Consider the following 21,859-nt stretch of genomic DNA (forward strand, 5'->3'; position numbering starts at 1 on the left):
CGACACGCACACTGCGCTCAGTGCTCGTATCGTCCATCTACACTGTAGAAATCTGCCCAAAATCCGCCGAAGGCGGAGAAAAATTTTTGGGTTTGGGTGCCACGCATCTACGCAGTGTAGACGGTTTTGGCCAGTTTGGGCGCAAAAATGGGGGAAGCGTAGACGTTTTGGGGGGCTTGGGGGCTTAAGTGTAGATGCCGCGGTCAGGGTCATCTACGCATGTGTAGATGCCGGGTGCCTGAGGGCATCTACAAGATACGAGCACTGACTGCGCTCGACTGCTGCTGCACACCAGGTGACACGCACCTGTAAAGCCATCGGCGTCCCAAACACCGCGCACGCCTTGCTTGACAAGAGATTACGCTGGTGACCACCAGATAACACAGGCCGCCCGCCGCGTCGGATCACGACCAGCCGCGTACTCATGCCCTGCCGTTGCAAATTGTATGTTTGCCATCTGCTGGGGTTAGGGAATCAGCTGCACGGGACTTCACCAACCTGCCTTGACACTGTCCCATCGCACACACGTTGTACAGCTACTGCTCAGGTCGCTACTGCACGCTACTGCTAAGACGTGGAGGGGCAGCGACCGGCAGCGACGGCATTCCGGTACTGCTGGGTGTCATGGTGGGTTGGGCTCCCCGGGACATATCCTGGTCGAACTTGGAAGCTTTGTACCGCCAGGTACCGCACCCTCTCTCATGCCTGGAAAGAGGCAATCGCAAACGTCTGAACCGCGAATGAACACCACATCACCTGGGTGTACCATCATGAACATGAACGTCCACCAAAACGTCTCGCATATACAAAGACACCCGGCACCAACATACGGTACCCAGCAACATCCGGGTACATACAGCCACAGCTCGACATGCCCCGCAAGCGCACGAACGAATGCAATACCGGCAACAGCAATACCACATACGCGTTAAACAAGACGCAGAGGTCATTTGCCGGTCATACCGTCAACTTTTGAACCACCAAAACCACCAAAGAAATACTGTTGTGTTGGGTCACGTTTTCAAGCACACCAAGTTTGTTGCGTCTGCAGCTGCACGCATGTTGAACCTGCAGTCCCACGCCCGCCGGCTAAGCATGCGGCTTATTTTGAGTCCAAGCATCAAACACATCAACTGGGTCTACTACTTCACCCCTCCCCTTGTGCAAACATAACCACATTCGAAGTTAGAAGCTTTGCGGTGTCGCCTCTTTGCGCGCTTGCCGCTGTGTGCCATGCCACCCCACGAACGCCTTTATTGCAAACAGTGCACAGTGGTTTTGTCCGTTCAATGGGCCAAGGTGTGCTGCGAGCCGCGTCAACACCACACGGTCTAGACGGCCATAGCGCAGGGTGGAAGTACCCTACCCCTGGCCGTGGCAGCGGCCGCCGGCGGCACGGCCATCAGTCGAATGGAGGTCGGCCTCGGCCCTACCTCCCCAATCATCGCCGCCGCCGCCGCCTGCCACCACCCCGCTGTGAACTGCTGTAACCGTCAACCTCACCTCGATGACAAGCACCGCCCAAACCGTTAGCCTACCGCCATTGTTGATACCGCCACATGCCTGGATCTCAGGCGGCAGCTACGCAGCACGACAGCCGCAGCAGCATTGATCGACCGCTGTGTGCACACCAGTGCCGCGGCAGCATACCCCGCAGCAGGACAAAGGGCGACTCGCTGCCTGGTATGAACGCCTGCGGCCCTAACCGTCCATGAACCGAAACACCTCAACTCAACTAGCCTTCACTGCGCACCTGAGCCCGAGCGGGCAGCCGCAGCCGCAGCCGCAGCCGGAACAGCCAGCGGGTCCGTCCCGCCGAGGTCTCCAACGCCGCCGCTTTGGTGCTGCTGCTGGCTTGCACCGCTCATCATGGGGGGCGCCCCTAGCCCGCCGCCGTCCCCACCGCAGGCCCCTGTCTCGGCCTCGCTGGCTGCATCGGCCCACTCCTCCTCCTCCGGTTGCAGCGGCAGTTGGGGCGGCTGTGCCTCCGGCCGCGCCTGCTCCTGCTGCTGCAGTGGCAGTGGGTGCTGCTGCTGTGGCGGCTGCTGCTGTGGCAGTGGCACTGGATGCTGCTGGGGGTGATGCTGTGAGTGCGCTGGGTGCTGCCAATGCGGCTGCAGCACCAACACAGGCCGCGCGTCCACCCGCCCGTCCACACCCGCCAGTGGCAGCCCACACACCATGGCGCCTTCCCCCGCCCACCCACACACCGACATGTGTGGTCCCGGCACTGGCCCCGCGCCGCCGGCCGACAGTCCCCCGCCGCCAGCTCGCTTGCCCGCAAGGTCCTGGGAACTGCTGCCGCGACTGCTGCCGCTGCCGCTGCCGCTGCTTGTGGCGGGGGAGCTGCCACTGCCCGAAGCAGTCCCTCCGGCGCCCCCGACCGCGCCAATCTCAACTGAGACCACCCCCCGGTGCTCCCTGCCTCCGTCACCAGACGACAGCCGCCGCAGCGAGCCATCACCGCAGTCGCCGCCTCCCTCCTCAGCTCCCCCATGCGACGGCTTCGTCGGGGCCACTCCGGCCTGCTTCTGCTGCTGCGGCAGCTTCTGCACCTGCTGGTTCTCATATCCGTCAACAACGCTGCCACTGCCGCTGCCACTGCCGCTGCTGCTGCCCACATCGTCCAGGGGGCAGGCGCAGTAGACGGGCATGTAGTAGCGGGAGCCAACTACCTGCATCGCACATCGGAATGTGTGTGTGTGTGTATATGTCTGTGTGGGTGCGCGGGTGCCCGCACTTGGACAAGCTCAAGCATCGCAAGCGACTGTTGGCCCAACATCGCTTGCGATTACCGGATCCAATCACTGGGTGGGGTGGGGTCCAGTACACCCAACCCATGGGCTGTCTTGGAGCCCCTGCTGACACGCTACAGCACCCGCCCGGCACACACCTGCGCCACCCGCCACGGCTGCAGGGGCTGTGGCGGCCACGGCGGCTGCGCCTGCTGCGCGCGCCACTGCGCCTCCTCCTCCTCTTCCTCCTGCTCCTGCCGGCGCCGCAGCACCAGCGCGCCAAGCGCGTAGATGCTGGCGCTCCCGGCATTCCAGCCTCGCCCCTGTGCAGGCGCCCGTGTGCCGGTGTGCACGCAGATCAAGGTCGTGTGGGACGCCGTGTGCTCGGGCACAGCGCCCCATGCTCACGCCCGATGCACGCGCGCTCGCACACGTTGCATCAGCATGCGCCCAGACTCCCCTCCGTCAGGGCCCCGGTTGTCCCTCGCACCGAGCAAGCGATAGTGGGCCCCGTCCCAATATGCCTCGCGAACGTCAGTGCAACCCGCATCGCGTCCATGCCAGGCGCGGCGGGTGGACAGTGTCCCTCACCGTGGCTTGTCTGTGCGCTAGCACGACGCCCAAGATGACGCCCAGCAAGCCTGGGGCAGCAGGGGCACGGCGGCGTTTGAAGGACGCGGTACGGGGGGACGGCGTGGGGGGACGGCGTGGGGGGCCGGCGCGGGGAACCCCAATAGTGACAGCGTCAAGCGTGCTCGCCTCGCCCCCAAACCTCTCCCTTCCTTGTCGCGCGCGCGCTCACCAACTACCACCACCGGCCACGTGATGGCTGGCGTGTGCACGTAGAAGCCCTGCGGAACAACGCGCAAAGTCCTCGTCATCAGCGGCCGGATGTCGCGGCCCCAGTTATCGTGCCGACTGTCGCCTAACTCCGGCTATGGTTCCAATACTCACCACCGCCACCGTCACTGCGCCGCACGTTGCACCAAACATGAGAAGGCAGCACACACATCTTCGCTCGGTTGGTTGCGCGCTCGCTTCAATTTCGGCCTGGAGTCGCGAGATGTGATAAGGATTGTAGTAGGACGAGTAAAGTCCTGAGTCGTCGAAGGCCATTTTGGCTTATTCCTGTCGAAACTACAGAAAGCGAAGGGTGTCGGAGTTTCAAGTTTCCATGTTTGTGTCGCGCTGTTATCAGTAGTGATACTGTATACACGTCGTATGTGCGCGGCCGAAGGCTACGAGCGTTCCCATGAGCTGCGCGACAGCCAAACCCCACGCCAGCTTGCTCGGCTTGCCCCATCCGGGCCCCGGCCACAAATTCATGCTTCCGCACGTGGAAGGGGCTGGTGCCTGATGCCTATTTTATTATATCTCGTGCTACTCAGCACGTGTGCTGTGCACCCCAGCCGCTTGAAACCCCTGCCACTCTTGGCATGTTGTGATGGCCCGAGCTGTGCGGCCCGCGGAGGCACGCACTGGACACTTCACAGGTGGCATGCTACACGGCGAGAGAGCGTGGCATTCTATCACAATTTGCTGTTACAACTCACTTCGTGTCATCATCAAGTGACAACCAGTGATGCCGTACATCCCAGGTGGCTAAGCCTGGAGGCGCGACCCCGAGCAACCCTAACGCTTGCCCCATCGGCCTTTGCCGGGGGGCTTACAGCTTCTGGACACATGGCACACCTTAACAACTTGAAGAACGAACAATAAGCTAAACACATTATCCTGGGATCGCCATGGCCACACGCTGTACAGCCCCATTGCTGATGCGCAGGGGTGCATGCGTGTGCTGAAGCGCCAGCTGTCCTCACAATGGCACACCTGTCAACCTGTGACATTTATTCTAATGCTCTAACACCTAATGACCATGTCAATCAATCATGGTGCAAAGCTAACGATAAGCCAAACCCTGCCATATTCTCACCAGACCTCTGACCTGTCTGCTCGCAAGAACTGATACCGGTATCGGGGAACTCGTACAGTCAACACCGCAGCAAATTACTACAGGCAGAAGCACAGCTCCAATGCAACAAGCGGCCGTGCACGTGACCAGGTGTGTCGTGAGCGGCGCTGTCACAGGGCTAGCGCAGCGGCGGCGGTGCAGGCCTTGGTGCAGGCACACACGCACACCACGCAAGGTCGCAAGCACACCACGACACAGACCTTGACAAACCTGCGTCACGTTCACTCAAATCGCCGTATCTATGTCTCGCTTAATTGCCCGCCCATCACCCCACCCCATATGAAACGCCTGCTGTGCCAAAACCGTGATGTCCCGTCCCACACGCTGTCACATGCTTCTCACACTCGTTCACCTTATTACCTGCCCTGTGGCCTCCTGCCGTCAAGATCTCTCACTTGCGCAAGCCTCCTACTACCTCAGGGCACAACCTTGGGCACAACGGGTTGTTAGATTTGCACATGCGCTCTATAGCGGTATAAAGAACATACGTAGTCCAAGAAGACGATTGAGTCCAAGATTTATTCGTTCTGTCGTGTCGGGATCTTATGGGCCTTCCGCCACGGCCTTCCGCCCACAGAGGCTTAGGCGCCCAGGAAGCCGCTGCCGTCAGTGGCGATGCAGTCGGTGCACAGGAAGACCTTCTGCTGCCGCACCACCGCCTCGAGACCCTCGATCGATCCCTCATACGGCACCGCCACCAGACGGTTGATGTCATTGGCCGAGGCGGCGCAAGGGCCGGCGTGCAGGCAGTGCCCGCCGCGCGAGCGCAGGCCGCCGCGGGTGCCGGCAGGCGCCTTGCTGCCAACGCGCAGGCTGGTGGCGGAGGAAGCGGCGGCGGCGCGGATGGCGGCGAGCTGCTTGTCCACACCGCCCGTGGACATGAAGGCACTGCAACAGGGGCAAGGAAGAGCATGGGGACGGAAGATTATGACGTGAGCCAAAGGATTAGCGTTGACGGTGATGGTGGAAAGTGGGAAGGGCGCAAGAGGTGAGTACAGTCATCTCTTGGACGGGGCCTAGGGCCTCCACCGGCAAGGTGGAATGCACACATACACACACGCGTGTTCACCCTGCCATCCTCCGTTTGCTTGCCTAACGCACACGCTCACCTGTGCAGCATGGCGTGCTCGCGCCGCAGGCCCTCCAGCTCAGCCGTCAGCGCCTCGCGCGCCGCCTTGGCCTCGGCTGCGCGCTTCGCCGCCGCCGCCGCGTCCTCGGCCTGCTTGCGCGCGCGCTCAGCGCCCTCCTCCGCCTGCCTGCGGGGGATCAAGACACAGACGTGCGACGTCAGGATCGAAGCTACGGCGATGGTACGCAACCACAAATCTGCGTTTCACTGGGTGGCAACACGGAGGATGAAAGCGCCAGCCCCTAGCTCCCACACTTTACGCTTGTGCGCCGGTCTCAACAGCTACACACACAGTCACGCACTCACTTGCGCGCCTCCTCCGCCTGGCGCTTGTTGGCGTCCGCCAGGCTCTTCATGCTGTCCAGCCGGCGCTGCAGCGTGCGCTGCTCCTTGGCCTTCTCCGACAGCGCCTCAGCGGACTGGGGTCAGGGGGGAAGGCAGGCACGGCGGACGGGCATGGTGGGCGGGGGGTTGTGGAAGAGCCGTAGGGGATAGGAGGGATCGGAGCGGTGTGTAAAACAGGTCTGTGGAGGCAGCGCAGGTCTGGAGCCCTGCCTATCAAGGATGTGCTGAGCTAGTGTTGAATGCCGCACACGACGCGGTTGCGGTCCGGGCCTCTGCACGGTCACCTCCTTGTTAGCGGCCGTAAGCGCCTCCTCGCGCGCCTCCTCGGCCTTCTTCAGCTCGGCCTGCAGGCGCCGGATCTCGCGCTCGGCCACGTCTGGGGAGGGGGGGGGGGCAAAGGCAACAGTGGAGGGGTTGGGGCGTCGGTGAACCGGGTGGGGCTCGAAGCGAAACAAAATGGGTCGGGACGCGGACAGTGCGGAAGGGTTCGTGCTGGTGGCGTGCGCTCTCGCTCTCACCCGCGGTGCTCTGGAACTCGAATGTGAGGTCCTTGAGCTTGAGGCTGGTGCTCTCCTTGCTGCGGACCAGCTTGGCGATGGAGCCCTCCAGCTCGTGCTTCTCAGCCTCCAGCGCCTGTGGCAGGGAGGCAGGTGTAAGAGCCGAACAAAACGGTGGGAGTTTCTGCGGGATGACTGAAGAGCTTCAAAGCATGGGCGTTGTGTTGTGGGTTGCCGCACGCCGGCCAGCCGGCATCATGGTAATGGTCGCCGCACTGCCTTGTGTTGTCGGCCTCAGCGGAGCAGCGAGTTAAGCTGCGTCAGCGGGCGGCCTGCCTCCTCCCGTCTCACCTGCACCTGCTTCTGCAGCGCCGCCAGCTGCTCGTCACGGCTCGACAGCTCGCGGCCGGACGCCTCGTTCACGCGGCGCATTGCTGCCTCCGCAACGTCCTTGGCCACCTGCGCCTCGCGCACAGCCTGCATGCAGCGAATGAGCGGTTGCAGTGCACGCGATGCGGTATGGGTTAGTGGCATGCCAGCAATCACGGCTGAATTGTGTCATGCCGTGTTGTGCCCCACCAAGCATACTAGCCCTGGCGGTGACAATTTGACACAGCGCCAGGGCGTGACTGCGCTGTACATAACCAGGCTGCCACTTTGTCCTTGCACCAACCTGGTCTGACTTGAGTAGGCGGCTCATGGCCATCTCCGCCTCGGCACCGCGGCTGGAAGCAAAGTCAAACATGCTGCCAAGGGCCGCGGTCAGCGCTACGCGCTCCTTCTGTAGCTGTGCGATGGCCTTCTCGCGGCGTTCCTTGGAGGCCTTCTTCTTGAACAGGGAGAGCTGCAGGTTATCCGCGAGAAGAGGGGGTTGGGAGCCAGCGGCGTGAAGGTGTGGCGCAAGAACAGCAGCCTTTACATCTCACGCCACGGAAAATCTTCTTGGCGGAGTGGATGCATATGTTCCGCAAGCTGGTGAGCTGGTGAACGCGCGGAGCGCGTGCAAGTTTGGCGCAACAGGCGCCGACACATCACATCGCGTTACACGTACCGACGATGGCGCATCCGCGAGCAGTTGCACGCATGCTCCCAGAAGTGAGTCCACGTTTGCAATGCGCTGCTTTGCGGCCTCGAATTCGGGGCCTGCGTCCAAGCGGTTAGTTGGCAGTAGTGTTTCGTTGGAATGGTGGCTGGTTTTGGAAACCTTAACGTCGTCATGGCCGATAATTGCATATTCATGAACACCATTGTTAGGCCATGCACAAGGGCTCGCTAGGCCTTCCAGCCGAGCGGGGCCTTTGGACTTTCTGTAGCGGGTCCCGCGGATGGCTGGCAGTCTTTCCCTCGAGCCAGTGGCATTCGCTCACCTGAAATCTTGCCGCCGACGCTCCTGCGGACCTCCACGATAGCACCTTCGCCCGGGGCCAGAGGGACGGATGTTGAGACCATGCTTGCAGGAAGTGTGCGGGACGGAAATGTGCGTCTGACGCCTGTTGAAAGGTATGTGTGTGTAGGAATGTCTTTGCGTGTAAGCACACCAGGTAGGAATGCTCTTGGGCAAGAAACGCAGAGGTAATTAAAGCCGCCCCTCCCTCCCGGGCTGTGCGCGCCCATTCGGATTCGTACAACAAAGAAGCTTTCTCCAGTGCTGCCAGCCGCGCGACCCACAATTGCTTTATGTAAGATAACTGTTATGTATTGACTCAAAACATACCGGTGCATCGCTATGGCGTTTCCGCCCTTGCTTGCATAAACCTCCGTGCGCTCTTTTGCGGCCGCTGCCACAATGATTGGTAGTGGCCTATCGCCGCTGTCGCTCAAGCAAGCAGGAGCAAGGTCCCAGCCAAAGGGACCTGGCGTCTCGGTGGGTCGCATGCCGACCGTCAGCGAGTGATCGTTGTGTGGTCGCGAGTGATCGTTTTCTATGAACACCTCAATATGTGTTGATGTCATTCTACACGGCCATAATAACACGGCCAGGCTGCGCGGGGCTGGACCGCATGTGTGCGTCTCGGGACGGTGACCTGTCGCACGAGCGTTGCGCTGGTCTGCGTTACTGCTGATATAGGGTATTAGGGATTGCACGCATGTTGCTGGGCATGAGCGGTGGTAGGCGGAGGGGCATTTGTAGCAGTAAACAGCTTCGTGGCGAGCCTGCGCTCGGCGCTGGCTTTGAGTGTTCCTGTGACAGCCAAATAGGCCTTCGTAACATAGTACGCATTGACTGGTGTGCCCTTCCGTTTCCCCCCGCAGGCTGCACACGATTCGCGGCGCGTCGCCGCCCGTCTCTTTACCCCCGCCGCTGGGTAAGCGCATACCCGAGCGGCCTCGAGCATATAGCACCCCGCAATCACCCAGCCAACGAGCAGCTTCCAGATCCCGAGCCTGGCAACGCCGCATGTGCCGCACCGTGTCTTTGCCTCAGACAACGACGTCCATCCCGCCCTCTACCTGTTTTCCTTCACGCTCACCTCTCGCACGCAGCGATGCCAGCGCGGCGCTTGCTGGAGAACGCAAGGAGCTGGCGCCCGGCGGCTCCATCGGCTCGGGTCTCGACGCGAGCCATGCCGTGCTGGGCTCGCCCGCCGCGGCCCGCTGCGCGCCGGTGCTGCCTCTGTTATCGCCGTCGGCCGCTGTCGCCGCCTCGCCCCGGCGGGGTCCCGGCGGTGGTACGGGTGGCGCCGCGGCGGCCTCCTCATTCGTGTCGGGCCTGGTGGCTGGGTTCAGCGCCGCACAGAGCAAGGTCGGTGGCATGGCGGGTGGGCTGATGTGGGTTGACGTGGGCGGCACAAGGTTGCCGGTGCACAGGGTCTCGGGCAAACGCACGTGGGGTGCGGGGGTTGCGCGGGGGCATTGGCGTGGCGCGACAGGCATGGTGATCTGGGTCAGACGGGAGGCTGCCTGTGCGGCTGCATGGACTGGGATGATGTGCGCGAGGGGCTGACTGCTAGGACACCTCGTCCTCAGTTGCGCACTGGGCAGGCAAGGGCAGCGGCTGCCTTCAAGCTTGACCATTGGGCCGCATGCCGTATGCCATTCATCCACTTTGCTCCCTCTTACCCTCCCCGGAATCACTCTAACCCACCCTGCCCGGACTCCCCACGGCACCGCCAGGCTTCGCCGGGCGTGCTGGCCGCGCTCGCGGCCGCCGTCGCCGTCAGCTCCGCTGCTGACGCCGCGAGCGCCGCCACGCTTTCCACAGCCTTCTCCTCCACCACCTCCGAAACCGCCGCCCACCACGCGGCTCCTGCCACAACCGCCGTGCCCATCCTGGGTGACCTGGCCGGCCTCCCCGGCTTCGCGCCCGCCCCGCCTGTCGTGGACAACGAGGCGGAGGCGCGCATGCGGCTGGAGGCGGCGCTCCGGGCCGCCGACGCCCTGGTCACCACCCGGCCCGACACCGACGCCGGGCGGCGCGCGGCACATGAGGCGGCGGCGGTGATCAAAGCCGCAAAGGAGGCCGAGCAGCGGCAAGCAGCTGCTAACAGTGTTGGCGGCGGCGGCGGTGGCGGTGGTGGTGGTGGCGGCGGCATGGTTGTGGCAACCTGCGGTGCCGTGGCGGCAGCGGCGGTCGCGACGCTGGTCACCCGCGGCGGCGGCGGCAGCAAGACTGAGCCTGCCGCTAAGGCCGCACCGGCGGTGAGCAAGGAGGCGCCTGCAGTGGTGGCGGCTCCGGCAGCGGCGGTGGCTGTGGTAGCGCCACCGGCGGTGCCACCTGCTGCCGAGGCTCCTGCAGTGCCGGCGGCGCCGCCATCCGCTGCTGAGGCCGTTGCAGTCCCGGTGGATGAGCCGGCTGCTGAGGCTGTGGCACCAGCAGTGGTGGCGGCGCCGCCCCCCGCGGCTGAGCATGTGGCAACGGCAGTCCCCGCGGCGGCACCTGCTGCTGAGGCTGTGGCGCCGGTGGTGCCGGCACCCCCCGATGTCGCTGAGCCGGTCGCCGAGCCTGTGGCACCAGCAGCCCCAGCTGTTGCTGAGGCTGCCGCGCCATTGGTGGCCGCGGTCGCTGCAGCCACCGCGGCTGCCGCGGTGGTTGAGGCGTTCACAGCACCTACGGCTGCAGCAGCGGCGCCGGTGACTGAGCCTAACCAGCCCGAGGCGGCGGCCGGGCCTGCTACCGAGCCTACACCTCTGGTGGCTGAGGCCGAGGCTGCGGTCGCCGTCGCACCTGTCGAGGTGTTGGCGGCGGCAGTGGAAGCAGCGGCGGCACAGACCGCGGCTGAGGGGGTGGTGGTCGAGGTGCCGGCGCCTGTGGCAGAGCCCGCAGCCGCGGCTGCTGCTGACGCGGACGCGGCGCTGTCCAACCCCACTGCCGAGCCCACCGAGGTTGCTGAGGCAGAGGAGGCGGCCGCCACGGCGGCGGCTGAGAACCTGGAGCCGGTGCCGGCCACCGCTGAGGCAGCAGCGGCCGCGGCCGCCGCTCCTGCTGTGCTGGCAGCCGCGGAGGCTGAGGCCGCGGCTCCTGCTGTGGTAGTGGCGGAGCTGGTCGAGGCGGCTGCTCCGGCGGCGGCAACGGAGGACGAGGCTGCCCCTGACGCCAAGCCTGTCGAGGCGACAGTCGAGGTGCTCGTGGCCGCTGACGCCACTCCTGCGGCCGCCGCTTCGGCTGCCGTAGCTGTAGGAGCCGTGGCTGTGCTTGGGGTGGCGGAGGCGGCTACAGAAGACGAGGTCGCTGCCCCCGCTGCGGCTGAGCCGGCGGTTGAGGCTGCTGCGGTCAAGGTGGCGCCGGTTGCGGCGGAGGTGGTGCCCGCTGCTGCCGCCGACGTGCCTACCGACGTGGAGGCGGCACCTCCAGTTGCAGTGGCCGAGGCGGTGGCGGTGGCTGATGTCACGACCGTGGCGGTTGCTGTTGAGGCGGAGGCGGAGGCCCCCGAGGCGGCTGCGGCCACCATGCTGGTTGTGTCTCATCCGGCAGATGCTCTGGCGACGGAGGACGAGGCCTTTGCCGCGCTTGCCGCCGCCGCGCCTACCATGGCGGCGGCAGGGGTGCAGGTGCCCGCGGCCGCGGCCCCCGCCGTCACGACGGAGGCTGCGGTGCCAGTACCGGTACCGACAGAGGCGGCGCCAGCTGCATCCGCTGTGGTGGCCGCGGCGGCTGCTGCTTCAGCCGTTGTTGTTGTGGACGAGGCGGCTACAGCCGCGGTGGCGCCTGGCGCGGAGGCAGAGGCGGCGCCCGCTGCTGAGGCGGACGCGGCGCTGGCCTTGCCTGCCGTGACTGAGGAGTCGGCGGCCGCGCCCACCATCGTGACGGAGTCGGCACCGTCGGCGCCGGCTGTGGTGGCGGCCGCGGCTACGGCCGAGGAGAAGGTGGCGGCCCCCGCGGCTGCTGCTGACGCGGGCGCTGCGCTGTCCAGCCCCACCGCCGAGCCCACCGAGGTTGCTGAGGCAGAGGAGGCGGCCGCAACGGCGGCGGCTGAGAACCTGGAGCCGGTGGCGCCCGTTGCGGACGAGCAGGCTGCGACCGAGGCAGTGGCCGAGGAGGCGGCGGCGAAGGCTCCTGCGCTTGAGCCTGCAACCACGGCTGAGGCGGCGGAGGTTGCTGCTCTGTCCAACCCCACCGCCGAGACCACGGAGGCCGCTGAGAAGGAGGAGGAGGCCGCCACGGCGGCGGCTGAGAACCTGGAGCCGGTGGCGCCCGTTGCGACCGAGCAGACGAAGCCGGTTGCTCTGGAGCCGGTTGAGGCGGCCGCTGCGGTCGAGGCTGCACCTGTTGCGCCCACTGCTGACGTCGTTGACGGCGCCCCTGCCGCTGATGCGGCGGCTGTGGCCCTGGTGGAGGGAGCGGCGGCAGAGCCCGTGCCGGAGGCTATCGCTCCTGAGGCTGCTGCGCTTGAGCCCGCAACTACGGCTGAGGCCGCGGAGGGAGCTGTTCTGTCCAATCCCACTGCCGAGACCACGGAGGTAGCTGAGAAGGAGGAGGAGGCCGCCACGGCGGCGGCTGACAACCTGGAGCCGGTGGCGCCCGTTGCGGCCGAGCAGGCGAAGCTGGTTGCTCTGAAGCCGGTTGAGGCGGCCGCTGAGGTCGAGGCTGCACCTGTTGCGCCCACTGCTGACGTCGTTGACGGCGCCCCTGCCGCTGATGCGGCGGCTGTGGCCCAGGTGGAGGAAGCAGCGGCGAAACCCGTGCCGGAGGCTATCGCTCCTGAGGCTGCTGCGCTTGAGCCCGCAACCACGGCTGAAGCGGCGGAGGTAGCGGCTCTGTCCAACCCCACCGCCGAGACCACGGAGGCCGCGGAGAAGGAGGAGGAGGCCGCCACGGCGGCGGCTGACAACCTGGAGCCTGTGCCGGCCGCCGCAGAGGCCGCAGCGGCTGCTGCTGAGGCCGAGGCCACATCAGAGGCCGAGACTGCTGCTCCTGTTGTGGCGGCCGCCGCGGAGGCCGAGGCGGCGGACCCAGTGCCGGCGGAGCCAGTCGAGGCGGTTGCCGTTGCCGAGGCCGGCGCACAGGCAGAGGAGGTCGCTGCCGCTGAGACAGTGGCTGACGGGGTTGCTGTGGCGGTCCATGCGGTTGCTGCTGCCGACGCCTCTCCAACGGACGCAGCCAACCCCACCGCCGAGCCCACCGAGGTTGCTGAGGCGGAGGAGGCGGCCGCCACGGCGGCGGCTGAGAACCTGGAGCCGGTTTCACTCCCCGCCGAGGCCGCGGCCGCGGCTGCCGTCGTCGCCACAGTCGCTGCCATTGAGCCCAAGCCTGTGACTGACCCCGAGGCTGAGCTCGCTGTCCAGGCTGAGGCCAAGGCTGAGGAGGCGCAGGCCGCGCCTCAGCCTGCAGCTGCCGAGGACCCATTGACGATCAGCCTGGCTTCCATCGTGGCCGACGCCGCAGCCCTCGCCGCCATCCGCGTCAGCGGCGCCGTCGCCGACGCCGCCACGCGCGCCGCCGCCAGGGCGGCATCTGCGGTCGCTGACGCCGCAGTGGAGGCCGCGACCCGCATCTCCAACTCCGCCTCGTCCTCACCTCGTGGCTCGGACGGTGGCTCTGCGGGCGCCGAGCTGTCCGCCCCAGGGCCGTCGCCGTCCGCAGCCTTTGACAAGGTGATTGCGGGCGCCGCCGCCAGCACCGCAGCCGGCATTGCTGACACCGCCGCGGCTGCCGTGACCTCGGCGGTGCAGGAGGCGGCCGAGGAGGCGGCGGCGGAGCAGGCGGCAAACGTCGCGGAAGCCGTCGCCGCAGCGGTGGCGTCGGGCGGCCCCGGCGTGGCTGGGGTAACTGCGGTGGCGGCTGCCGCTGCTGACCTGGCCGCCGCAGCCGAGGCTGCCGCGGCTGAAGAGGACGAGGAGCCAGAGGAGGTGGCGGCCCCCGCGGCTGCTGCTGACGCGGACGCTGCGCTGTCCAACCCCACCGCCGAGCCCACCGAGGTTGCTGAGGCGGAGGAGGAGGCCGCCACGGCGGCGGCTGAGAACCTGGAGCCCGTGGCGCCCATTGCGGCCGAGCAGGCCGCGACCGAGGCAGTGGCCGAGGAGGCGGCGGCGAAGGTGGCTGAGGCGGACGTGGCTGCTCAGGATCCCGCTGTGGAGGTGGTGGCTGTGGCCGGCGAAGGGGAGGAAGCAGGCGCACGGGCCGCCGGGCCGGAGCCTGTGGCTGAGGAGGCGCAAGCGGCCGCCGCAGTCCTGGCGTCTTCCACATCGAACGATGGGGAGGATGGTGCCGCCGCCGCCGCCCTGTCGACGGCTGCGGCTGCGGCTGGCAGCCTGGGCGTTAAGGCGTCGACTGAGATGGCGGAGGCCCCTAACGCCACCAGAAGCCTCAGCGCCAGCCCCGCAACCAGCAGTAGCGGCAGTGACGCCGATGATGAGGCGGACATGGGCGTAGCGACGGCGGCGGCCCCGCGTGCTGCCATGGTGGGGGAGGCGGCGCAGGTGGCGGCGACTGGCGTTAACATGTTTGCTTCCAGCTCCAGCTCCAGCTCTGGCTCGGACGGCGAGGCGGCGCCGCCCGCGGTGCCCACGGCCGCGGCCGAGGTTGTGGAGGGCACGGTGGTGGAGGCGGCGCAGGGCAGTGACCAGCAGCGGTTGCTAGGGGAAGACGCCGCCGTCGTGCTTGCGTCCGTTGACGAGCCGCCGGCACTGGACGAGCCCTTGCACGTGCCTGGCAATGTCCTAGTACCAGTTGTGTTGGACAACGAGGACGAGGAGGGTGAAGCTGCCGCCGCTGCGCTGCCGGCGGCCGCCGCGGGCGGGTTGGGCACGACCGCGGCCGGTGAGGCGGCGGTGGCGGCGGCAGCCACGGCTGCCCAGAGCCTGCCCCCCAGCGTCACCGCCAGTGCGAATGCCAGTGACGCCGAAGAGGCAAACCTGAGCGCGATCACGGCGGTAGGTGCGCAGGCGGCGATGCTGTCCTCCGGCTCTCCTGGCGCTGATGCAGAGGTGCCGCCGCCTGTCGACCCCACGGCCGCGGCAGTTGCGCCCACCGCCGCCGCCACCGCCGCCGCCACCGCCGCCGACGGCGATGGCAATGGCAATGGCGGCGGTGACGGCGGGCTGCTGCTGCCGCAGGTCGGCGCCGCCACCGCGCCGGCGTCATCGCCTTTGGCGGCAGCGGTTGCTGCCGCCGCCGCCGACAGCAGCACCACCGCCAACCTGGTCCTCAACCTGCCGCCCGTGCCCGCGCCGGCGCCCGCCGCCGTGCCGGTGGCGGCTGGCACCCCCACGCCGGAGCCCGACGGCGCGCTCGTAACGGCCATGGCGGGCGCCGTCGCTGCCACCGCCGCCGCGCCAGCGGCGGCGGCGGTTGCCGAGGTCGTCGCCGCAACCCCGCGTGTTGCCGCCGCGCCAGCGGCGGCGGCGGCGCTGCAGGCGGAGGTGGACCTGTCGTCGCTGCCGACGCCGCTGGCGGAGGTGTTGGAGGCACTGGCGGGGCCGTTGGGCATGAGCCCCGGCACCAAGGACCAGGTGCTGGATCGCATCCGCGTCATCAACCAGATCCTGGAGAAGGTGCGGGGAGGGGGTTGGTAGATAGCAGCCAGAACTAAGGGGAGCGGGTTGCTCTGGCCAGTTACATGATAGCTGCATCATTCTGCTGTGCGCTTGCCACACCCACCGCTCAACGGCCCGCCGCGCCCCTGCCCCTGCTCCCTTATGTCGACAGGAGCAGAAGCGCACCGACATGGAGTCGTCACTGGTCGCCGGGCCAGTGACCGAGCTCACAGACACGCCCGCCGCCGCCGCCGCCGGCGCGACCACAGGGGCCGCTATTCCCACTGCGGAGGAGGTCGATGGTGCCGGTGGCGCTAGCAGTGACGAGGAGGCGGGAGCTGCGGCCTCCGTGCCGCCGTCGCTCATCAACACGCTCGAACGGACGTTCAACACGGCTGCCTCGGCTAGCATGCTGCTGTCAGGCCCGGCTCCGCCTCTGCTCGCCCTCCCGCTGGCGCCGCCGCCGCCCGCACAGCTGCCGCCTGGCCCGCCGCCGCCGCTGGCACTGCCACTGGCGCCGCCGCCGCCGGCACAGCTGTGCGCCGCGCCCGGGCCAGTCGCTGCCCTGGGCGCGCCGCTGCAGCCCTTCGCCGAGCTGCCCGAGCCCAGCGCGGCTGTGGCGGCGCCGCAGCTACAGCCGGAGGCAGCGGCTGCTACGGTTTGCGACGTGGCGGAGTGGCCGGAGCAGGAGGGGGCTCTGGAGCTACAGCGGGAGGAGGAGGCGGTGCGCGCCGCCGCTACTGCCGCTGCTACTGCCGCTACAACCACTGCCTTCACCATAGTCTCGCATCCCATCGCCGCCGAGGATTCCCAGGCCGCCGCGGATGCGCCGGACACACAGGCCGCTACTGCCGTGACGGACACCGCTACAGCCGATCCGGAGGCTGCTACTGCCGCTGCTACTGCAGACCCGCTGGCCTCGCCGGAGGGTGCCAAGGCGGCGCTCCTGGACGCTGTGTATGCCACGGCGCGCGGCGTGAACGCCACCCCGCAGCAGCGCGCCGCCATTGACGAGCTGGTGGCGGCGCTGGAGGCCCAGAACCCCAACACCGCCCCCACCGACGTGAGTGTCGCGGTGCATGCATGCGCACGAGCATAGTGCCGCGCTGCTGCCTACTGCTTAGCTCAATGGATACCGGCTGCTTGACTGCCAGACGGCCCTCCTCCCCGCGCCTTTTGCGCTATTTGAACCATGCAATGACCCGCCCCACCTTTACGCACGCGCAGGCCGTGTCGGCTCTGGCGGGTCGCTGGAAGCTTGTGTACACAAGCAACGTGGGCACGGTGATGCTGCTGGGGGCGCTGGATAACCTGCCGCTGGTGGACGTGGGCGACGTGTGCCAGACCATCGACCCCGTCACCCTCACCGCCACCAACAAGGTGGACCTGGCGGTCCCCATGATGCTGTCGCTGAGGGCCGAGTCGGGACTGGAGGTGCGCTCGCCGAGGCAGTTCAAGGTGAGAGGGAGGAGGGGAGGAGATAGGGTAAGAAAGATGAGGCAGGCGCTCTCCTGGGCTTGCTATCTAGCGCCCTACACGCATACACATACGCTCTCTGACTCGCCAGCCGGACGCACAATTCTTAGCAGCTTGCAGTGCAGACCAGTACACACATGATGTTTCGTCCTTGTACCCCCGCACTCTCGACAGTCGCTCACCATGCATCAAACACAGGTCCGGCTGACCAAGGTGGGGCTGGATACATTCATCTCCACTCCACAGCTGCTGGCGGCGCTCGAGGTGGGTGTGTGAAGGTGACAGCACGCAATACACACACACGCATGCCCGCCCCGGAACCTTATTGCTCTTGCAACAAACAACGGTTCCACCTTGAGCGTATTGGATGCCTCAGGATGCCTGCGCCACTGGCCCGTCCCGCTCGTGCTCAGCCTCCCCTCCCACCTTCGCTCTCCGTCCCGCCCCAACAGATCCCCGAGTCGGTGACGGTGCTGGGCGCCACTCTGGACCTGGGCCCGCTGCGGCGCCTGGTGGAGCCCATCAACAACGGGCTGGAGGTGCATGCGTGTGGAGGCACGGGAGGTCGGGGGAGTTAGCGGGGGTGGGTTAGCATACAGAGCATGTTGTGTGTGCGTGCGCGTGCATGTTTGTCAAACGACCTAGGGAAGGGCCTGCTCCTCATCAAAGCGACACGCTTCGTATGCCCCATTTGCCCCCTGCGCCTCCCGCCCTCTCGCCCGCAGGCCGCGCAGGACCTTATGAACCGCGTGACGGCGCCGGAGCTGCCGCTGGGCCCGTCCATGTCCTCGCCCGCCAGGTGAGCAGGCGCGTGTTGCCTGTGGGTGGCCAGTGTGCCGCCGCTACAGCCGCCCGGCCACGTCAGGCGCTGCTGCCCCCGCAAGCATGGGTCAGCTCCTGTCGCGTCCCGCATCCTCATGTTTGTGTTTGCTTACTGGGGCATGGCGAAGTCTCTTCTTCGCGTGAACGCCTCGTCATTGCTGCCGTGTGACGTTGTGTGCTGACACCTGCTGTCCTAACCCCTGCCTCCCGTGCCTCCGCCGTCTCCGCGCCCACTGCTGCCCCCCGGCTCCTCCTCCTCCTCCGCTGCTGCTGCTGCCGCTGTCCTCCGCCGCCAGCCTGTGGATGCTGACCACCTACCTGGATGACAACCTGCGCATCAGCCGCGACGACGAGGGCCGCGTGTTCGTCATGCTCAAGGTGCGAAGCGGCAGTGGGCGCGGGATGTGGTGCTTTGCATCCCAAAGGGCGGGTGGCAGGGTCTAATGGCTGTGGGCGGGAGGAGGAAGTTACCGATTTCTCACTACACCTAGAGGGCAACAAGAGAGGCAGGACCCGCTAGTGTTAACAGTCAAGACGCGGCGGGGCAGGGTGATGTTCATTGCCGTTCCCGGAGGCCATTCATTTGACACCCCTGGTGCTCTCCTGCCGTGTATGTCAACCGCATCCACGCAGGACGTCGCCATGTCACAGGACCCCGCGGAGGCCTCCCAATAATATCAGTAATTGGAGCAGTGGGGCAGTCGGCTTGGCCGTAGCAGTGGCAGCAGCTGAGCTGCGGAGGGAGACAAGGAGAGAGTTGCAAGTGTAAGAGATTTACAGGACTGAATGAGAGAGCCAGCTGCATGGCTGCAGCGTGAACCTAATTTGACTTGTACATTGACGTCCGCGAAGGCAAAACATTATGCGCGGTGATGTGGTAATATGGATTCATGCTTAACAATTGTCCCCGTGCTTGAGAGCGTGCGGGCGCGCAGCACATCTCAACTGGAGTACGGTGAAGGAGCGCTAAATTCCAGCTCAGTTTGCGGCGGTAGAATTCTTCGATCTGGAAGCAATGCCGGTGAATTACATGTTCAGAGACATCAACATGGTGTTGCAGACAAACTGACCTTAATGAATTGTGCGGCGCGGTAGGTGGTGTGTGGCGTGACGTGGCGGGGATGCACAATGACAAGCCGTTGCAAATGGAACGTATGGCGCGGCGGAAAGAATAGGAGTTGACGGATGGCCCGTCAAGCGTGTGTATGTGTGCGGCAGGCGGGCTAGCAGCGAGCCCCAAATTGCCTCCATCCCCAAGGCAAATAATGCAGGACCCATGGCAGGACCTTGAAAGAACCGTAGCTCTTCACTATGCTTCGCGGATTGATTGCGACGCGTTGCCATTCTTGTACATCGACACATGGTTAGGCTGGAGGGGAACTGGAGGAGCGGATGTGGTGGGGCGGCAGGAGCCGTGTACGGCGGATGTGTGTCTCTTGCTTGGCACAGGACACATGCGCGTTCGCGCGGGCGCGGACTTGGCGCTTGGAACGAGCGAGCTGTGGGGACGGGGACAGGGAAGGCCGGAAGGGCGGGGACGCCGCGCTGGTCGTACGTTAGGTGATGATGATGTGTTACATACAGGGTTGGAAGTGTGCGTTCCTGAACCTGTAACGAGACTAACCGAGCCGCAAGGGCTCCTCGTCTCTCCTGTTAGCATTGTTGTGAGCTTCATGCACACACAAGGCAGAATCTCTCAACCTCAGAAGCTTGTTACGTCTAGCCCAGATATCGCTAAGACAGCATGCTAGCATGTTTTGATCCGAATCATTCATGATCTGTTGCATATTGCCACGTGGGAGTCCGTAACTTTCTCTTATGTCAGCGTAAGCCTCACACTCAAGGAGTACGTGCCGTTCATCCTCAACGCCATGATTGCAGCAGTAACAGCGCCTCTCACTTCTCGGCAAATGCTGGTTCCTATTTGCAGATAGAGGCCAGCAACACATGCGGAATCTCATCAAGCCTCTGTGAGCCTCATACGGAATAATACACTGCGCGTGGGGTGGTAGATGACGGTACTGACTCCCTCTTTCCGTTTTGCAAATGCCGTCTTCTGGCGCGAAAGCGCAGATGCTGCAGCGGCCTGCCTACCTACTGCCGTGCCGCCATCGCAATCACCCGCAGGAGCGCCTGCTACTGCCACCTACTGCTACTGCCACCTGTTGCGTCCGCACCTGTTTGCTAACACTAGTTCCATGGCAGAAATCAAAACGCAAAGCATAGTGTCTTGAATCTCACTGTGACACGGGCTCCTCTAAGAGTGCCACCGTGCCTCTCCCATCACACGACCGGCTGCTGCCAACAGCGCCTCATCCGTACAGCGTACAGCGCCCTTGCCGTGCAGCGCCCCATTGAGCCACCCACTGAGCCTCCAAAACCAGCACCGCATCGCCGCTGCCACCACTGCCCATCCCTCAGTCGCTGTCGCACAGGTCCGTGCATGTGCACACGTCCGTACGCGTGTTAAAGAGCACAAGGAAAACATTACGCGTCCGTACGCGTGTTAAAGAGCACAAGGAAAACATTACGCGTCCGTACGCGTGTTAAAGAGCACAAGGAAAACATTACGCGTCCGTACGCGTGTTAAAGAGCACAAGGAAAACATTACGCGTCCGTACGCGTGTGTGCTGGCGGCGGCGGCCCCGCCCGTACATGGATGGCACCCACCCATCCAGACATGGGCTCATCAGTGATTCAGTGGATGGGTGACTCTTCCCCTGCCGCCGCCGCCACCGCCACCTACCATCCTACCCAGCTGTTCATCAAGCCACCTTCCTCCTGCACGCCAGCAGCCACGGCGCTAAAGACGCGCGACGCCAAGAGCCGCAGCGCCCACTGCGCCATCAGTACCAGCGCCAGGTGTAGTAGCAGGTACGGCCACGAGCGCTCCCGCCTGGCCGCCGCCTCCATAGCCGCCCGCGTGCTCTCCGCCAGCACGAGCCGCCGCTGCTCCGCCTCCTCCTGGGCCGCCGCCGCCGCCGTACTCTGGTCCGCGGCGGCGGAGCACGCCGCCGCCGCCGCGTGCGCGGCAGCGGCCCGCGAGCGCAGCGGCCCCGCGGTAGCCCCCAGCCGCAGCTGCGCAGCTGCCAGGCGGAGAGAAGCAGCCGCGCTGTTGTAGTATGTGGCCGAGTAGATGTTATATGCGGCTAGCAGCTCGTTGAGTCGGTTCATCTTGCGCCAGACATGGGCGCCAGGCAACTGCTCCGATCGCCAAACCAACATCAGCACGCGGTGCACCCACAGGGTCTTGAGCTCCCACACTGCGAGCTCGGCTTCCTGCTTCGCGGCTTCCGCGACTTTCGCTGCAGCTTCCTGCTGCGCTTTTGAGGCCTGCTGCAGCTGAGGTGTGACGTGCGCCTGCAGAAACTCCGCAGCGAGCATAGCTGACACCGACTGCTGCATTGGCGGGAAGGCTGCTTGGCTGCGGTCGAGGCGGCGCGACGCCATCAGGGGCGGCCCAACGCAGCCGCCCATGGACAAACCTGTGCTGCGTGCAGTGCTGAGCAGCTGCTAAATAAAGCGATGCGCGCGAGTCAGGCAAGGTTCGGGTAGGCCGTGGCCAGCTCAGCCAGCAGTGAATGATGCGAGGGTCAAAGCTATCGCATCATTGGATCACTTCAGTGCACAGCTGTCCATTCTAGTTCATAATTGCCCGCTGGGTCGAGGAGGTATGCGATCATGACTATTTACGAGCGGGCCCATCAACCCCATCGATCAACATTCAACGCGCGGAACCAACAGCCGATGCCTGGCCCCAGCAGTGACCTGCAGTGACCCGCGCACCGTTTCCCATGCACCCTGCAGTCATACATGCTGAGTCATACACCGAGCGCGCACATCACGAAGCAGCGGTGGTAGCTGATAGGGCAGAGCCAACGTACTGCCGTACGTCACGATTCATTCAAGCCCTTCCCAGCCGGCCGAACCGAACAGGCACGCAGCAGCCCACTGCTTGTGGTGCGGTGCT

At 65.4% G+C, this 21,859-nt stretch overlaps 3 protein-coding genes across 3 annotated transcripts; 1 reads left to right on the forward strand and 2 right to left on the reverse strand.

The window, feature by feature from the left end:
• Positions 1-168: 168 nt before the first annotated feature.
• Positions 169-3,945, reverse strand: CHLRE_14g611350v5 (uncharacterized protein). The gene is made up of 5 exons (XM_043069991.1): positions 3,690-3,945; positions 3,538-3,586; positions 3,327-3,376; positions 2,894-3,058; positions 169-2,675 (listed from the first exon to the last, which is right to left on the reverse strand). Exons 1-5 carry the CDS (start codon positions 3,726-3,728, stop codon positions 1,743-1,745), a joined length of 1,236 nt encoding a protein of 411 aa, XP_042916664.1. The 5' UTR covers positions 3,729-3,945; the 3' UTR covers positions 169-1,742.
• A 320-nt stretch (positions 3,946-4,265) lies between these two features.
• CHLRE_14g611400v5 (uncharacterized protein) lies at positions 4,266-8,215 on the reverse strand. Its single transcript, XM_001698971.2, has 9 exons — positions 8,046-8,215; positions 7,730-7,821; positions 7,352-7,522; positions 7,030-7,155; positions 6,700-6,814; positions 6,466-6,557; positions 6,143-6,255; positions 5,817-5,963; positions 4,266-5,595 (listed from the first exon to the last, which is right to left on the reverse strand). The coding sequence occupies exons 1-9, from the start codon at positions 8,125-8,127 to the stop codon at positions 5,289-5,291; spliced, it is 1,245 nt and encodes a 414-aa protein (XP_001699023.1). The 5' UTR covers positions 8,128-8,215; the 3' UTR covers positions 4,266-5,288.
• Positions 8,216-8,385: 170 nt separating this feature from the next.
• CHLRE_14g611450v5 (uncharacterized protein) lies at positions 8,386-21,537 on the forward strand. Its single transcript, XM_043069992.1, has 11 exons — positions 8,386-8,542; positions 8,932-8,984; positions 9,163-9,421; positions 9,793-15,609; positions 15,764-16,654; positions 16,819-17,049; positions 17,266-17,331; positions 17,520-17,606; positions 17,793-17,866; positions 18,186-18,267; positions 18,523-21,537. The coding sequence occupies exons 1-11, from the start codon at positions 8,465-8,467 to the stop codon at positions 18,562-18,564; spliced, it is 7,680 nt and encodes a 2,559-aa protein (XP_042916665.1). The 5' UTR covers positions 8,386-8,464; the 3' UTR covers positions 18,565-21,537.
• The last annotated feature ends 322 nt before the right edge of the window (positions 21,538-21,859 follow it).

This window comes from Chlamydomonas reinhardtii, chromosome 14 (assembly GCF_000002595.2).
Source record: "Chlamydomonas reinhardtii strain CC-503 cw92 mt+ chromosome 14, whole genome shotgun sequence".
Classification (NCBI taxonomy): Eukaryota; Viridiplantae; Chlorophyta; class Chlorophyceae; order Chlamydomonadales; family Chlamydomonadaceae; genus Chlamydomonas; species Chlamydomonas reinhardtii.

Excerpts from the sequence above, each read along its gene's own strand:
- CHLRE_14g611350v5 (XM_043069991.1), bottom strand. The coding sequence starts at position 3,728 with ATGTTTGGTGCAACGTGCGGCGCAGTGACGGTGGCGGTG. Across the intron at positions 3,377-3,537 it reads GTGGCCGGTGGTGGTAGTTG|GCTTGCTGGGCGTCATCTTG; the intron begins GTGAGCGCGCGC and ends CTGCTGCCCCAG. Across the intron at positions 2,676-2,893 it reads AGCCGTGGCGGGTGGCGCAG|GTAGTTGGCTCCCGCTACTA; the intron begins GTGTGTGCCGGG and ends TGTGCGATGCAG.
- CHLRE_14g611400v5 (XM_001698971.2), bottom strand. The coding sequence starts at position 8,127 with ATGGTCTCAACATCCGTCCCTCTGGCCCCGGGCGAAGGTGCTATCGTG. Across the intron at positions 6,558-6,699 it reads CGAGTTCCAGAGCACCGCGG|ACGTGGCCGAGCGCGAGATC; the intron begins GTGAGAGCGAGA and ends CCCCCTCCCCAG. Across the intron at positions 5,964-6,142 it reads CAGGCGGAGGAGGCGCGCAA|GCAGGCGGAGGAGGGCGCTG; the intron begins GTGAGTGCGTGA and ends GATCCCCCGCAG.
- CHLRE_14g611450v5 (XM_043069992.1), top strand. The coding sequence starts at position 8,465 with ATGATTGGTAGTGGCCTATCGCCGCTGTCGCTCAAGCAAGCAGGAGCA. Across the intron at positions 8,985-9,162 it reads CTCTTTACCCCCGCCGCTGG|CGATGCCAGCGCGGCGCTTG; the intron begins GTAAGCGCATAC and ends TCTCGCACGCAG. Across the intron at positions 17,050-17,265 it reads GCTCGCCGAGGCAGTTCAAG|GTCCGGCTGACCAAGGTGGG; the intron begins GTGAGAGGGAGG and ends CATCAAACACAG.